Here is a 17,431-nt window from a genome sequence, read left to right on the forward strand (position 1 = left end):
GTTCTCTCCAAGTTGACTTTTCTGTGCCTTTATGCATGCTATTATTTCCTCTGCTTGGAATGTCCTTTTCAGCCTGTCAAACTCCTTCAAAATCCAGCTCAGATGTTACATTTTCTTTAAGCACTCCTGACCCCACCCCCCATACAGACTTAGTCCAGCCTTCTTGTGGGTTCCCACAGCACTCAGTACAGTTTGAAAGGTCCTTTATAATAGTCATTATTACATTTTTCAAAAAGAATTTCATATTCATTAACCTCATTAGATTATAAGCACCTCGATTATGTAGACTGTTTTATCTTTGCTGTCCCAGCACAGCACCTGGCACAGTTAGCTGTTCAAGACATCTCTGTTGAGTGGGTAAATGAATGAGTTCCACTTCAGGTTCCCCTGTTTGTAACCTCCTGGGCCTCTTCCCTTCCCTTCCCCTTCTCACGTAGGCTGATACCCTGGTCTTCCAGCTATGCACTCTACCTGCTTCTCCATGCTCTAAGCCGATGTGTCCATCATTTGGCTGTTTGCATATTCTGATTCATGACATTTTCCTGCACAGTGCTGGCTGACAGTCTGTAGCCCATCATATCTGACTTCTCTGGCCAGCCTGTATGCCTGCTATCAGCTCACCCTCCAAGGCACAGTCCTTCCCCATTTCCTGATGTTTTCACTTCTGCCCCAGCCATGCAAGTCTCAGCACACACAGCTCATTAAAAAGCTTTGAACTTCTCCCTTCATTGTTTTTCAATACTGTTTGGCAAATGCTTTCCAAGACCCTACTAAGGGCTGGGCACAGTGCCTCACGCCTGTAATCCCAGCACTTTGGGAGGCCGAGGTGGGTAGATCACCTGAGGTCAGAAGGGGAAACCAGCCTGGCCAACATGGTGAAACCATGTCTCTACTAAAAGTACAAAAATTAGCTGGGTTTGGTGGCGGGCACCTGTAATCCCAGCTACTTGGGAGGCTGAGGCAGGAGAGTTGCTTGAACCCGGCACTCCAGCCTGGGTGATAAGAGCAAAACTCCTCAAAAAAAAAAAAAAAAGCCTACTAAGCAAAAAATGCTACACAAGGGGCTTCCTAGGGTACAAAGATGAGCACAGTACAGCTCTTACTTTCAAGGAACGCACACAAGGAAGAGGCATGGATCTGAATGGCTAGTTCAAGGCAGACCGTGGGAGGTACCACAACAGAGGTACAAATCCAGGGTGTGGGGATTTGTACTGAGTCCCCACTGAAGGGGACTGAAAAATCATATCTGCTTGGGGATCTCAGGGAACATTTTGTGAGGCACATCACATTGTAGACTTTCAATATATGATGATAGAGACTGAGGAGTGGGCGGTACCAACACGAGGAGCAAGGCAAGACCAGGAAGGGAACCCAGGCCTGTCTGGGCTGGGCTGGGGTGAGGGAGGGTGAGCAGAAAGTATGGCCAACAGAAGTCTTTTCTTGTAGGGCCTTCACGCAACGCAAAGACTGTACCTCTAAGGCACTCCATGCTGTTGTCTCTGCCCATCATGTACCCTGAAACCTTACCCAAAAGTCACTTCTTCCAGGACGCCCTTACATTTCACCCAACCCCGATCAGCACCTATCACAATTATTTTAACATGTGGGCACACTATACTTACTTTCTGGCCATTTCCTAAAAGTTTGTGACTTCCACCGACCTCTTCAGTGGTTAAAACCAGGGCTTCCCTTACCTCCATTTTCCTTATTTTACTGCCTTAATTCAGTGCTTAGAGTAGTGTTCTTGCCATTAGGCACTTAGTAGGGCCAGAGGTCTCAACACTGTGCCAAGTTACTCATTTCCACATCAAAGATGAATCCCACACGATTCCTATCCCTGGGGAATCCGTTTTCTAGCAACTGGTAATTATGAGCAACTTAACCTCTGTGTGCTTTGGTTTCTAATTCATACAATGGGACGAATAATCCCTTTCCTGCCCTTTTAAAATTTGGTAGTAACTGCTGAACACTTCAGCGTTCCGGAGCAGGAAGTCATGATTATGAGTAAATGAGAAACTAAAGAGAACCTTCTATTTTTAAACTCATTGGACATCAGTCCAGTGCTCCATGACTACCTCGTGAACATAATGCCATTACCAGATTACCAATGAATTTGCTACTAAATGAAGCTAGGAATTAGTGTTAGTGATTTGCCAGGCAGTACAGGGCCTAGCAGTCTGCAGGCCAAAGAGGATTCAGGTTTTGTCAGGGGCACAAGCTGCATTTCACACGTCTAATACCCCCCAGTCTAAAGCCCTAATAAGTCACAGGAGTCTCCTCTGTAACCCTAGACCTCTCAGACTTGCTGTCCTCATATCCAGTCCTCCCAAGTAGATTCACTCATTCCACATCAAAGATAGAGGTCTCATAGGAACAAGATGAAAAGTAGCCTTGTGTTGCTACTGGCTGGCCCCCCGGGCAAATAAAGAAGTGCATTATCTGTGTCTAAATAGTCTCTGAAGGATTCTTGGTGGAGATTGATGACCACAGTGGTGAGTTCTTCGAATGTGGAAGAGTGGAAAGCAGGATCCCAAGGGCTTCCGTCAGTGACAGGAGCCCGAGTTGTCAGAAGGAACGGTGGCCATAAAGCTACCAACAGAATTATGAAATGGATTGTTGCCATCAGAAGCATATATTGAGTACCTGCCTTCTTAGGCCCATGTGCTAGTCACGCAGAACAAGTCCCCACACCCAGTTCTCACTCCTGAGAGCTCATAGCCTAAACCGGATGTCTGGCTGGATGCAGTGGCTCACACCTGTAATCCCATCACTTTGGGAGGCCAAGGCAGGAGGATCACTTGAACCTAGGAGCCCAAAGACCAGCCCAGGCAACATAGTGAGACCCTATCTCTACACACACAAAGAAGTTTTAATTAGCTGAATGTGGTGGCATGCACCTGTAGTCCTAGCTATTTGAGAGGCTAAGGTGGGAGGATCACTGGAGTCCAGGAAGTCGAGGCTGCAGTGAGCTGACATCATGCCACTGCACTCCAGACTGGAGGAGAGTAAGACCCTGTCTCAAACAAACAAAACAAAAAAACGGAGATGTCTTTTTTCCTCTCATTGTCTCATTGGCTGCATAGATATGTACTGAGCTAGGGCCCTACCTTCACAGAGCTCACAGTCCACTCCCACGAAATAAAGGCTGGAGACAGAGAGAGCTGGTGGGGACTGAAGTCAGTGTGAAGATGATGGGGAGGAGAGGAGGTCATGTTGCAGAGTGGTTTGTCAAGGTGCTCTCAGCAATTTTAGAAAGGAGAGTTGTTAGCCTTAAATAAAAATCAGGAAGGCCTTTGTGATGGATGTAGCTTAAAAATGATGTGAGATTGAACCATACCCCAGAATCCTAAGGAGGGAAAGCAGTAGGGCTCTGAGCCATCTTGGCAGAAGTGTTCACAGCGCACAGGATGAGGGGTGGGAGGATTGGGGTTGGGGGATGGTAAAGATGTTAAAAATTGATTGCACAACTCAATATATAAAAGTTGTTAGATTGTACACTTTCAATGGATTAATTGTATGTGAATTATATCTCAATAAAGCTGTTTTTTGTTTGTTTGTTTGTTTTTAAAGGAATCTACTAGGGAGGACTGGATATGAGGACAGCAAGTCTGAGAGGTCTAGGGTTACAAAGGAGACTCCCGTGACTTAATTAGGGCTTTGGCCTGGGGGGTGTTGGACGTGTGAAATGCAGCATGGCCTCTGACAAAACACCTAGGCCAGAGGGCTTATGTTCGCAAGTTGGGTGCCTGTGCCATTGGTTTCAGAGTTGTGGAGAAAGGGGACCTTTCTCTGCTGTGGTTAACTTGATTTGGAAGGGAGATTTAAACGTACAGATGTTCCTCAGCTTACGATTGCATTGCATCCTGATAAACCTACTGTAAATTGAAAATATCATGAGTTGAAAATGCGTGGCTGCCGGGTGTGGTGGCTCACGCCTGTAATCCTAGCACTTTGGGAGGCCGAGGTCAGGAGTTTGAGACCAGCCTGACCAACATGGAGAAATCTTGTCTCTACCAAAACTACAAAAATTAGCTGGACGTAGTGGCACATGCCTGTAATCCCAGCTACTCAGGAGGCTGAGGCCGGAGAACTGCATGAACCAGGGAGGCGGAGGTTGCAGTGCGCTGAGATCGCACCATTGCACTCCAGCCTGGGGGACAAGAGCGAAACTCCATCTCAAAAAAAAAAAGAAAAGAAAATGCATGGCTAACTGGGAGCTGAGGCCACTGCCAGCCTTGCAGGAGAAGTACAGTTTCTACCACATGTCTGTCACTCTCACCCCATCATAAAGTTGATCCATGGTAAGTCAGAGGCCAACTGTACCTTACAGAGAGATTATGGAGGCCCAAACCAAAGAGTAAAAAATGAGTGGAAGCAGATAAATAGCTTAGATTTGTGTCCCTTCAGCTTTTTTTTTTTTTTAAGCTTTTTTTATATGTGGATGAGATCATTTTGGCCCTGATTCATCAGATAGGAAAAAATAGACTTTAAGCTCGCCTCCTGGGGCCTCTATAGTCCATTAAGAATGAAGAATGTGAAAGGTACTTTAGAGTAATGGGAGATGTAGACAAATCAAAAAGATGAGGTAGTTTTCTTTTGCTGTTGTTGTAGTTGCTATTTTTGTGTGTATTATGGCCAGACTAGGAGTCCATTCTTTCCTCCCATTCACTGTCCAGCTTTTATTCCTAAATGTTCATTTGTTTCTAGGACATGGTCCGGCGAGGAGAGATCATAGACAATGACATCGAGGAGGAGTTCTACCTCCGGCGCCTAGATGCAGGGCTCTTTGTTCTCCAGCACATCTGCTACATCATGGCCGAGATCTGCAATGCCAATGTCCCCCAGGTAGGAGGGTCCCCTGCATGGGCCTATCTATCCCTGCCTCCTTCCTCGCCAGCTGCTTAGGTAGAGTCTCAGGGAAAGAAGGGGATCGCGCTCTCCTTGAATTCCTTTACTCTATGTGAGCCTTCTTTTTCAGGGATAGGGTGAGGTAAATAATTTCAAGGTGATACATTCTAGTGTGTCAGGACAAATGGTTGTCTGTCTTTCTCTACCCATTTTTTCCCTTATTAGATTCGCCAGAGAGTTCACCAGATCCTAAACATGCGAGGAAGCTCCATCAAAATTGTCAGGCATATCATCAAGGGTGAGTTGGATGCTACTTATGTCTGGGGCTCCAGAGGTCTGAGGCTCTGTCAGTATCCCTGGTGCGGAGCATTTTCTGCACTGAAAGCCTAAGTTGTCCATTTCACTGTGTGTCCAGGTCATCTTTGTCAGAATACTGAAGACTAGCCTCATTGTTCTCTGCCTCTGACCCTCCAGTTCCAGAACTTCCAACCATAAACAAGAGGCACAAGGGCTTGAAACAGTTGTTAATTTTTTTAAAAAAGCAAAAAATTCAATTCCAAACTACACATAGTAGAAGGAAATTGCTTTCTTAGGGAAAAAAGCAAGGAAATGACAAGAAATACAATAGTCCTTCCTTATCCACAGTTTTGCTTTCAGTTACACACAGTCAACTGTCCAGAAATAGATGAGTACAGTACAATAAGATATTTTGAGAGAGAGAGAGGCCACATTCATACAACTTTTTTATAGTATATTGTTATAATTGTTCTATTTTCTTTAGTTATTGTTGTTAATCTCTTACTGTGCCTAATTTATAAATTAACCTTTATCATAGTTATGTAGTTATCATAGGTGTGGATCTATAGGGAGAAACACAGTGTACATAGGGTTCAGTACTGTGTGCAGGGTCAGGCATCCATCGGGGTCTTGGAACATCCGTCAGGATGCGGGGGACTACTGTAACTGGAATTCTGCAGTGAATTGAGGCAATGTGGAGTGGTGGAAAGAGTATGCCTGCCTTCCGGGCCTAGCTCTGCCTCCCCTAGCTACGAGCATGATTACAGCTGTATATTTACCTGGGAGAAATTTTGCAAAGGTTACAGGAGGTACTACAGCGTCCAGTCTGTACCTGGCACACAGTGGGTGCTCAGTCAGTGTGGGTATCCCTCCTCCCCACCCACCCCATGGAGTTCCCTAAATGCTGTTGGATCTTCGACTGGACCTGACTTAGCTGGAGAGGCCTCTGGCCAGTGAGCAAGCCCCCAGTCACAAGGCAGGGCCCGTCTTCTGAGCTCTGGGTACAGCCCCACCCTCAGCCACCTAGGGACTAACTGGGGAGCACCGGCTGGCACGTGTGGCAGTGGAGGCCCATGTGGGAATTTCCAGTACTGACGATGTCTGAGTTCAGGGAGAGTCCAGATGAACTGGGTAATTGCAGACAAATCAGTGTTCCCCTCAGGCTCTCATTCTACCCATTTCTAAGATGAAGGACTAGGCTAGATTTACTCAGAGCTTGCCTTTAAGTTGCTTCTAGCTCCCATTCCAGGTGGCAGATGAAACGTGAAGATAAATGTAGTCCACACAGCGAAGCAAAGCAAGGTTAAGAGCGTGGGCTCTAGGGTCAGAGGCTTCTGGATCCGAATCTTGGCGCTGTTGTTTACTCTGTTACCTCAGGCAAGATACCAGTTGTTCTTGTGACTGCCTAGAATGGGCAAGGGGATTGAATGAGGTGACACAAGTTAACAGCGAACGTTAGTGTGAGTATTACAAAATACCACGAAGATCATTGTCGTCATTATTTTAAGTGAGACATGGCCAAAATCCTGTGGGAAGCCTTGTGAGAGCAGTGGCATTGAACTGGTCTAAGAGGCTAGGACAGAGGCAGTCCAGAAAGAAACAGCACTGTGAGTGAAGGCATAGGGACTGGAAATCTCGTGTCTGCTCAGCCCTCCCCATCCGGGAATGGTAAATCCATTGTGCCCATTTTGTAGACAGAGAGTATGAGGCATTGGAATCTGTTGTTTTCTCCTTAGAGAAAAAGAGAGTAAAGGGGTCCAGTGGACACACTTAGCCCCACTCATGCCTTCCGGAGTGACACCCTGGGGGCTCCTCCTCAGTGTCAGATTCGTGTGAATTACTGCTCAGAGCGTCATTTCGCCTCCTCCCTGAGGGGTAGCTGTGGTGATTTGCAACTCCAGCCTTTAAATGGCATTTACTTCTAACGCCCACTTGTTCAATTAGAACTTCTTACTACACTCAGTTCTGCTATCCTGCACTGAGTGTTCTCCCTGCACCTCCATCCTTGTAATCAAAACAGTGATCTTCCAAGAAAGGGAAAGCATTTTTAATGGGTGCTGACGTGTAGTAGTGGATGTTTTTCTTTCTCAAACCCTGCCACACACAACCTAAGTGATTTGCAATTTCCCATTGTTGTGAGCCCTGGCCTCTGTCTCCCTTGGATCCTGCTTTATTTCCCCAGTGCCTTTTAAGGCGCTGAGCCCACGCTGGACAGTGAGTGGAGGGTTGTTGAGTGGGCGCCTGGGCAAGCGAGCAGATGAGTGAACTGGTGAAGGGTCTGCACAGGCGCCATCTTCACTCCCACCCCTCTGCTTTTCTCCCCCACTGCTTTCTGCCCACCCTCACCTCTACCACCTCCATGCAGACCCTCGCAGCCATCCTTCCAGGCCTGGGTTCAGCCCTTCAGTTCTCTCCCCATCACCCTTCATAGCCAGCTCCTTAGTCCATCCCACCTCTTCTGCTTCTGAACTCAACCTTGAATCCATCCACTTCTCTGCATCCATTATTCCCATCATAGCACCCTGATTCTTTCCATCCGAGCCCTTATCACAACCTGTGATTGTTTTTATTTATGTGTCTGTTTACTGCTCTTGTCTGTCTCATACATTAAAATATAAGCTCCATGACGGGACATTGTCTGCCTTGTTCACTGTGTCTCCCCAGCACCCAGAGCAATGCCAAGCACATGATGGGAACCAGTAACAATTTCAGACATTGTGGAAGGAAACCTTACCCTTGTATGAATTTAATGTGGCAAACATTGACTGTGACTCTCCTCAGGGCTAGCTGGGCACAGTGCTAAGTGCTGTGCTAGAGGTGTCACACCGCAGCTGCCCTCATGGAGTTTACGCCCTTCCGGGGACATAGAGTATAAATGATTGACCATAATCCAAGACCAGTGGAACGCATGCTCCAGGAACTACTCAGCTGGCCCTGCTCGATGCCAGGCTCTGTGTCCAGTTCTAGAGATACTAAAGGAATAAGCGAGATCCCTATCCTTCAGGCGTTCACAGTCTAGGGGAAGAGGCTCAAAACTAATTAGAACGTGCTAAGCACTTGTCAAGTTGTGAACAGTGTGCTGAGGGTGGGAGTGTCACAGAGGCAGTTATGGAAGCAGGGAGGGAGCCGCTTCTCTTCCTCAGGACTAAGACTGGTGCCCAAACCAGGCAGAGGGAGCAGAGGCCCGGAGGAGGACAGGGCAGGATGCAGTGGCCTTGGGGAGGACGATAGCCCGGTCAGGGGGTCCAAGCAGAGGTGCAGGAGGCTGGAGTGTTGGGTGGGGTGTGGCTGGGCCGGGCTTCTGAGTTCTGCTAGGTGCACAGTGAGTTTGGTGTACCAGGGGTGACTGCATCCGTTGATTGACCAGCAGACAGCAGACATTCTCATTAGTGCTAGGGGAATCGTTTGGGAAATTTGAGGTCATCAGTGTGGAGGTGATATCTAGAGTCTGGGAATTGAACGCCATTGCTCAGGTTGAAGAGGCCCCGAACATCACGCTGGCAATTAAAAGAGTTCTCTGTAGATGGAATGTTGTCATAAAGGGTTCTCAGCCCTGCCACTGGCATGCCCCGTCCTGCCTCACCCACGCCAGGGGAAGCCAGTCTGCAGCAGGGTGTGGAGCCTGTGTGGTGTGGCCTGCCTCTGGGAGCACCCCTGAACAGGGTGCTGCAAGAACCCTCAGGAGCCCTCACTTGGGTGGAGAGGGTGGTGCTGAGGTTGACAGGGTTGAGGCTCCCATGGAGGTGGGAGGGTTGGGAGGCTGGGCTCTTCTGGGACCCCCGTCCAAAAAGCCCATCTGGTTCTCCTTTTCATACCACCCCCACTCCTCCTACCCTTCCTTCAATCGAAAACCCAAGAAAACAAAGCCTCATAAAGAAAACCAGCTCATCAGTCTGTCCTCTTTGATTTTAATTTTGTTTTTCAGTTTGGGTTGCTTCCTTTTTTTTTCTTTAACATACTAATTAGATGCAGGCTTTTTTCTTTGATTTTATGGCCTACATATTTCCTAAGTTTTGCTGGCAGGATGACAGCTGATGTATCCCTTGAGGTCTCAGGAAAACGCTGATGAGGCAAGCCCAGCGGGGGACTTTTCCCGTTATTTTTCAGCCCCCACTCTCACAATTTCCTCCCTCCTCTGTTGGGGGTGCCAAGAGCGCAGGGAATAATTGATGGCTCATTAAAGCCCCTCGCTCTGCACACGGCTTACTCGGCACTCCCGACGTCCGGCCTTCCCCAGAACCGGCAGCACCTCTGGCCGGAGGACTGTGGGCCTCCTAGGGAACCGTGGTCTGAGGACTGAGATTACCACAAAGAGAAGGGCAGACGGGGCCGTGTGCTCCGCGAGGACAGCAACAGACTTCCCGCCATTTATCGCTGTGGTGCTCGGCGCCCCGACTGGCAGAGAGAAGGAGTCAGTTGCTGCAGTTGGGGTGCGTGCTGAGGTGGTGCTGTAGGCTTCTTTGTGCTATTCCAGAAATCCAGGACCATGGTAGGTAGAGTGGTCACTTACCGAGCTCCTACCTCCTCTGGGTCAGACATTTGGGGTGCAGCGTCATTACCTCTGGTCCTCACAACAGGCCTAGAAAGCGGGGTAACAAGGAGACTGAGACTCACTGAGCTTAGTGGAGGTTCCTGGGTCTCTGGTGATGTAAACTGGATCCAGACTCAGAAGGAGCTATGCACAGCGGTAAGGAATGTGCCAACTGCTGATTGGCCCATATGCTCCTACGGGCTTTTAGGAGAGCAGAAAAATGCAGGGCACCCACCTTTAGGGAGCGCCCATCACAGGGTGCTAGGCAGGCTTCTAAGATAAGTGAGACACCCAGGAGACTCTGTCCCCCGCAGGCATACTTCCCTCACGAGTCAGGTGACCGACCATAGCGCAAAGCAGAATGGAGCCGGTGCTGGGATACAGAGGTCCAAGGGGAATGAAGGTGGCACAGTTAACTCACAGTTAATCTGGCTGGACATGAAAAGGAGCCCAGAGATCCAGGGAGGCTGTACGGAAGGCTGTACGGAAAGCGTGGCTGCTTTTTTATTTTTTATTATTGTAATAATAATCTATCATTTTGACCATTACTACCATCACTACCATCTATCCACAGGCCTTTTTTTGCATCTTGGAAAACTGGAACTCCCCGTTCCTCCCTCCCCCCAGCCCCTGGCAGCCACCATTCTGCATTCTGTCTCTGTGGCTGGCTGCATGGGAAGGGTTTCCGTAGGCAGCTGTGCACGGGCATCATTGAGCAGTCATCGCCTTGGCTGTGGCGTTGGAGCTGTGACCTGAGAATGCTTTGAAATATCAATATTTGTGCCAAGGGTTGCAGTGGAAGCCGCTGGCCGGTCTTGCCGCTGTTTGTCTCCTGGTGAAAGTTGTTGGAGGACCACACAGATGCCCGGGAGCAGCCACGGCTACTGCACAGCGGCTGGTTTGCAGAGGAGAGCTTAGAGGATTACTGACTCAAAACTCTCTCACTGCTGGGCAAAAAGAATGAGCCAGGAACTTAAATGCTTTTAGAATTTGGCCCATGGCCCTTTGATTTGCGAGTATTCTTTATGGCTTAAAATCTCCTCCTAGTAGCTCATAAACGTATTTCCATATTGATTTGGGGCTCTTGGTAACCCAATTTGTCTGTGTGGTTGTAAAGCTGCAGAGGCTGATAGGATTTATCTTTTGATGACATGTTGACGTGTGTGTGACTTGCACCTGGTCATGGATACGGTGTCCTGCAGGGCATTTGGAGGCAGGAAAGGATCATGGAGAGAGACTTGTATGTTAGCCCTGTAGCCAGCGGCCTTGACAGGGCTCAGAGGCATCTTAAGGACACCTCGAGAGCTTTCCAGCAAAGATGTTACATTTGCCTTAGGATTGCTGCCCCCAGGCCTCACACCCAGTTCACCCAAGAGGGCTCTCTTGAGCGCTGCCTGGGGTAGTGTGGTGGTGGTATGCAGAGAGGGAGGGAGAACCACTCTTGGAGAACCAACTGTGCTAAGACGGTGGAGCCTGCAGTGAGTTGCCCAGGTTCACAAGCAAGCTCTGTCTGTCGCTTTCTAGTGTCTGACCTCAGGCAGCTCTTCCCCTCTCCAAGCCATTGCTCCTGCATCTGTAAGATGGGGAGAACCTGTCTCAGAAGGCTGCTGTGAGAATGAGATGAAGTGCTGTATGTATAGTGCTCACATGGTGGTTGGCACCTGGAAAATGCCTGTTACATGTTAGCTGTCTTTATTGTTATAGTTAGTGTCCAGGCTCACCCAGGATCAGACATGCTCAGACCAGCATAAATTCTGGATCTCTGTGTAACTCCGGGCAAGTTAGTAGGTAACATATTTAAGTCTTGGTTTCCTCCTCTGTAAAAAACACAAACAAAAAACACGTAAAATAAATCCTGCCTCTCTCAGGAAGCCTCCAAGGTTGAGATGCAGTTGGGTGCCTGGGACCAAGCTGCATACTCAGCGAATGGAAGCTCCTTCCTTCCTTGACCTAATCCGTCCGCCTGGAGTTAGCAGCAGCTTGGACTGAGATGCCACCGGGAAAGGCAGTCACTGCACACAGGCTCGACTTCCCGGGGCCTTGTGGGGGTGGGTGGGTGTCAGTGGGTGCTTTTCCAACCAGGTAAAACATCCATGGGACTCTGAGAACTTGACCGTTAGCATTGTAAGCAAGGGTCTTTCTCTGTAAGCGGGTTTCATTTGAATGACATCCCTGATGAAATTAGAACCGGCAGCCTAGCAAAATGTTCTACTCCTGGAGAAGCGCAGCTTTCAACCTTCCAAGTTCCTTGTTGTTGTCAAGGAATCTTGTTAGACCTGAAGGATTTTCCTTTCTCGGTTTCTATTTTGTGGTTATGTGTACATCTTCAAGAGTTTTCAATGTGAAAATACTGGGCATTCCTCCTCTCTCTTCCCTCTTCCTCCTGCATTTTTAAAAAGGTGAACATTTAAGGCTTAAGATTCATGGATCTGAACCAGGCTTGTGAATACTGGTCCAGGTCTCCACCCTGGAAGATGACTTTTCCCCATCCACCAGCCTCGGTGCCCCCTCCCTCTCCCCCTCAACATAAACAGAACAGCTTGTATTCCATGTCTGAATAGTAAACCTGCTGTCTAAAGTTTGCTTTAATATTTATGTGTTCAGCACTGCTGCCTGTTTCTGAGTTCCATCAAAGCCTTTATTATAAGAGCATTTGAAAATGTGGGGGAAGTAGAGAAAGGAGTTGACGTGTATGCCATCTTTCTCACTCTCCACCAACTTAGCCTCTTTCCTCTCTCCTCTCATCCTTCTCTCCCTCTCCCCTCATCCTGCAGTCTCTTTTCCTCTTATACACACATGCACACACGCACACACACACATACAGCAAAGAGAACTCTTTCCCAAGACCTCTGGGAGGGCTCTGTTCAATATTTATAAACTGCTGCAGCAGCTGTAATAACCAGAGGTAGCTGGCACCACCACGATTTGCTCCAAATAGGACTCTGCCATAGAAACAAAGAATGAGCAAGGGCAAAGGGTGAGGGTGCGGTGCCTGGGGGTGCAGCTTCGCCGGGCAGTGGATGAGCACCAAGCCAGGTCGTCGGACCTGGTTCTGGGCCTGGCTCTGTGGCTGGCTCACTCTGGGACCCTGGCCGTTCACCTGCCCCCTCAGTGCTGCAATAAATTTCTGAGAACCCTTCCAGCTGTGATATTTGGCAACTTGGCATAAGAGAATGTGACCCCAGCCAGTCCACCCACATCTGTCCTGGCCACCGAGGCCCCTGTAGCACAAGACATTCCTGTTTTGGAACACTCACAGAGCAGGGGTTTTTCCCGGAGACCGGGGCCCAGGCAGGGTAGCCTGTTGCTTAGGTAACAGGATGCTGCTGTGAGGACCAGCCTACTCCCAGTGGCTTTTTAAGGGCCTTTTTTTTTTCCCCCTATCCACACGTTTCAAGGTTTGAATTCCGGCTCCTCTACATCCTAGACTTGGGCAGGTTGCTTCAGTTCTCTGATAGCCCGTTTCCTCCTGGGTAAATAGGGATGGTGTTCTTTACCTTGTAAGGTTGCTGCAAAGGTTACATGTGAGACAACATAGATAATGCAGGCACATAGCAGTGCACAGCACATGTTAGTTCCACTCCGCTCTGTGTGGGACAGGCCCTCTTCCAGGGGACACGAAGCCATTCACTGCCTGCGGGCCAGTCGGATATCCTCTTTCCAGAGAATGGGTGATGTGACTCTGTTTGCTTCTTAGCACAGTTGGAGTGACAGTGGAGACTTGCGCATGGGATGGGTGCTCTGTGTACCATCGGCATGTGTAAGTGAGGCCTCGGCACAGGTGATTCGGCAAAGGGAATTGATGCAGGTATGGGTTCCCTGTGCTTTGTGCATCCCTAGAAAGAACTCAAGGAAGCTGGCTTTACTGTTGGAAAATCACTGCCCCAAAGCATCAGACTGGTTCTCCACTTCCCTCCCTCCTGGGTCTGAGAAGACATTAGGAGAGCCAAATGTTAGCTCAATCCATTAAGACTCCTGCTTCCAGACCATGCCTCCGGGGATATTAGATGCCATCATGGCCATTTCTCTCTCTCCTGGGGCAGCAACTGTATCATTCACATGTGAGTAAGAGATACCACTGACACGCAGCCCCAGAGCCCTCTCCCGAAGCTCAGTTCCTGTCTCGTCACCCCGGCCCTCTCTCTAAGAGGCCTTAATAGGAGGCATCACAACCATTTGCTGTTGGAGGTGATGGATGGGCCTAACAGAAGAGGATGATTTCCGGGGGGAGACACACAGCTGGCACACGCCTGAATCCCAAATCCCATTTTCTGGCACACATCCAAAGTAAGAAAGAGGAACGGGGCAAAATAAAGAGGTCGCAGGAGCCAAATTATTTCCCCCCCGCCCCCCTCCGCATTGGCGGGGGTGGGGCTGACGGGGAGCGTGAGAGGCCACACGCTTTGTTTGCTCTCCCCAGTCTTTGTCTGGTTTGGATCAGCAGGTGTTTTGTTATGCAAAAGCCTCTTACTAGAGAGTTCTCTCCGTTTTCTTTCTCAACTCAGGCCCCAGTAAGGGACCAGGGGGCAGAAGTGTAAGCAGCCATCCTAGTCACCCCCTGCAGGAGATCCTTCAGCACCCCACTCTGCTGGGGGCCCTCGGCCAGGCTCAGCGGGGAGGAGGGCAAAAGCCCCTGCCTTCGTGCAGCTCTCCATCTAGGGAGAGAGGCCGAGGGAGGATGGTCTGGCAGTCAGGCCCACGTGTGCTGGAGGCAGTGGCCTGGGGCTGGGCGTGGGAGTGAGAGGTGACCAGGCAGGCTTCCACAGAGAAGACGTCTCAGGAGGGGACCCGGAGGGGCTATGGGACTTCTCCAGTGCCACTGCTGACCTGAGCAAAGAAGGCTCAGGGAGGGAACTCATGTTCCCTGGACGTTTGTTATTTGAACATTTTCAGAGGGGACCACCCAAGGGCACTTGTGAGTCAGAGCTAGGATTCGGTCGCAGCCCGATGTTGCACCTTTTCCTCTCTGGCTGTGGGCAGGGGACAGTCAGAGGGCAGTGAGGGGTTGGACCACCCCATCCTCCTCCTTCCTCTCCCACCAGATCCCCTACATTTGCTCTAGGAGCCACTGCAGGAAGTCCAGGGTCACCAAATCACCCCTCACCATCTGCAGAAAAAACCAGGGTGACCATGTTATTTTGGGTTACCAGGACACTTTTTAAAAAATGAGACAGAGTCTTAAGGATCACTGTGCTGGGACAACAGGGGAGACAAGAACCCAAACCTGCCCACCGTGACACTCTCCAGTGGTATCCTCTGCCGAACTGTTGCCAGAACTGTGCCTGGAGCCTCACGCTCCTCAGGAATGTTTCCTTTCTCTTCCTGGTCTCGCTGAAGCCTGGCGCTCCCACACCACTCCTACCACTGGAGACATGGGGGGGTCTTCCATGCTCCAGTACTTCTGGACCATTCTCTCTCCCTCCCTTCCCTGAATACACCCAGCTGTCGAAGCTTGTGTCAGGGGACTGCAACCCCCCACACAGCCCCTCCCTGTTGTTGGCACCAGCACCTGTTCCCCCCAGTCCTTGGGGGGATTATGGGCTCACTGTCAGCCTCTCCACTGCTCTTGTCGTATTTCTTGGTGATTGCAACCACCAAGAGATTCACATCTCTTTCTCATACCCCATTTCCAGTCTATCTGTAAATCCTATTGGAGCCACCCTCAGAAAACATCAAGAAGCTGAAGACGTCGCCTCACCTCCACCATTACCTGCCCGATCCAGGCCACTGTCATGTCGCATCTCCTTGCCCTGCCCTTGCTTCCCCCGTGGTGTCCCCCACACAGCATCGGAAGGGATCTGGCAAAAGTCAAATCACGTCACTCCTCTCTGCTCAAGACCCTCATAGGGACTTCCACCCCACAGAAAGGCCACAACCCCTACCATGGTGCACATGGTGCATCTGGGTATGGCCCCCTCCCGTGGCTCCAGGCTGTGGCCACACTGACCTCTTCGCTGACCCTCAGATAAACCAAGGAAGCGCCCCCGCCCCCCGCCACCTTAGATCCTCTGCCCTGGCTGCCCTGCCACTGGCTCCCAGACCTTTCCACACTCATCTCCTTCTGATCTTTAAGCAGATGCTCCCTGCTGACAGCCACCTGTGTATTTTGTTCACTTTTTGGTTTGTGACCTTCACTAGAAAGAAAGTAGGCTCCACACAAGCAGAGATTTGCATCTGTTTCCATCACTCCTTTATTCCCATTCCCAAAACGAGGTTCTCAACCTGGAGCATACATCAGCATCACCTGGAGACTCAGTAAAACCCAGATCACTGGGCCCCACCCCAGTTTCCTGTTAAGTGGGTCTAGGGTGGTCCCAATAATTTATGTTTCTAGTAAGTTTCCATGCAGTGCTGCTGCAGCTGCTGCTGATCAGGTCCACACTCAGAACCACTAGTCCAGAGCAGTGTCTGCCCAGCGGCTGTCTGTCTTAGTCTGTTCGTGCTGCTGTAACAAAATCCCCGAGACTGGGAAATTTATGAAGAACAGAAATGTACTTCCTCACAGTTCTGGAGGTGGGGGATCCAAGAGCACCACGCCAACCTTTGGTGTCTGCTGAGGGCCTTCCTGTTGCATCCTCACATTGCAGAAGGGAGAAGGGCAAAGGGTCTTGAGAGTTCCCTGGAGTCCTTTTGCAAGAGTCTAATCCCTCTAGATTAGACCTAATCTAGACCTAATCTAATCTTGTAATTAGATGGTAAGAACCTAATCACCCTGTAAAGACCTTCGCTGCATTGGGGATGAGGTTTCAGCATGAATTTTGGAGGGGACACAAACATTCAGACCTTAGTAGCATCCACGCCGTGTGTGTTGAGTAAATAAATAAATGAGGGTGAAGTGAATAAATAAATGAGGGCGGAAGTGAAGGGTGTGGCTAGGAGGGGAATCCAAGCATGGAAAGATAAGTTGGCGCCTTTCCACTGAGGGCCTCGAAGGCAAGGCCCCAAGGAATTTGGCTACAGTGGGGGCATTAGGGCAACTTGTACCTCTGTGGGAGCTGGGGTTCTGGGAAAGGTATGAAGCGACACAGCCATGGTGGACCCCATGCCTGGGATCCACTCCTGACTCTATCTTTGTCCCCCTAGAGTATGCAGAGAACATCGGGGACGGCCGGAGCCCGGAGTTCCGGGAGAACGAGCAAAAGCGCATCCTGGGCTTGCTGGAGAACTTCTAGAGGCACCTGGGGCCTGCGCATCATGGACTGTCTCAGCTTCCCTCCCAGGATCAGTTTCTACACAACTCTGTGTGGCTTTTGGACAAATTAAAGCTAGTTTTGGTATCCCTGAGCTGATTTTCTTTGTAGTGAAGCTTCGCCTGCTAACCCTCCCTTCCCCCCTCCCTACAGCAGCTACTTCAGGACTCCCCCAGGGAAGGCCCGTGGGCAGCCTTACTCCGCCAGGGGGGACAGCTGAGGCTCAGGGCGTAGCAGTGACAACTTCGCCACCGTGGCTATGCAGGTGGTGCTGCTGTGAGGCTGGAGTGGGGGCCCAGCTAGAGTCTAGATGTGGGACCCGAGGCCCGGGCCTCATGCTCCAGCTCCATGGGGAGGCCAACCGCACAGCACAGCCCTCAGCGCATGCAGAGCCCTGCCGCATGTCAGACCACTCGGGTGGGGGCTGCATGGAGGATTACCAGATCCCAACGTGGGCCCCACCGCACAAATAGCATCAAATCTCAGTGAGGCCCTGGCATCTGGGCTGCTCAAAGCTCCCCGGTGGTTCCGTGCATCAGGGTGAGAGCCACCGCTTTAGAGTGGA

The 17,431-nt window shown here is 50.1% G+C and overlaps 1 protein-coding gene across 2 annotated transcripts in view; it reads left to right on the forward strand.

Annotated features, from left to right (window-relative positions):
• The window catches only part of CTNNBL1 (catenin beta like 1), a 177,551-nt gene extending 160,591 nt beyond the window's left edge, over positions 1–16,960 (forward strand). Inside the window, exons 14-16 of one of the 2 annotated variants that reach the window (XM_003904763.3) lie at positions 4,708–4,845; positions 5,074–5,146; positions 16,760–16,960. In XM_003904763.3, the coding sequence (XP_003904812.1) occupies positions 4,708–4,845; positions 5,074–5,146; positions 16,760–16,848 (300 nt within the window). In that variant the 3' untranslated portion in view covers positions 16,849–16,960. The remainder of the gene's footprint in view (positions 1–4,707; positions 4,846–5,073; positions 5,147–16,759) is intronic. The other variant, XM_009216143.4, reaches the window with a different exon arrangement.
• The last annotated feature ends 471 nt before the right edge of the window (positions 16,961–17,431 follow it).

Source organism: Papio anubis, chromosome 16 (assembly GCF_008728515.1).
Source record: "Papio anubis isolate 15944 chromosome 16, Panubis1.0, whole genome shotgun sequence".
Lineage (NCBI taxonomy): Eukaryota > Metazoa > Chordata > Mammalia > Primates > Cercopithecidae > Papio > Papio anubis.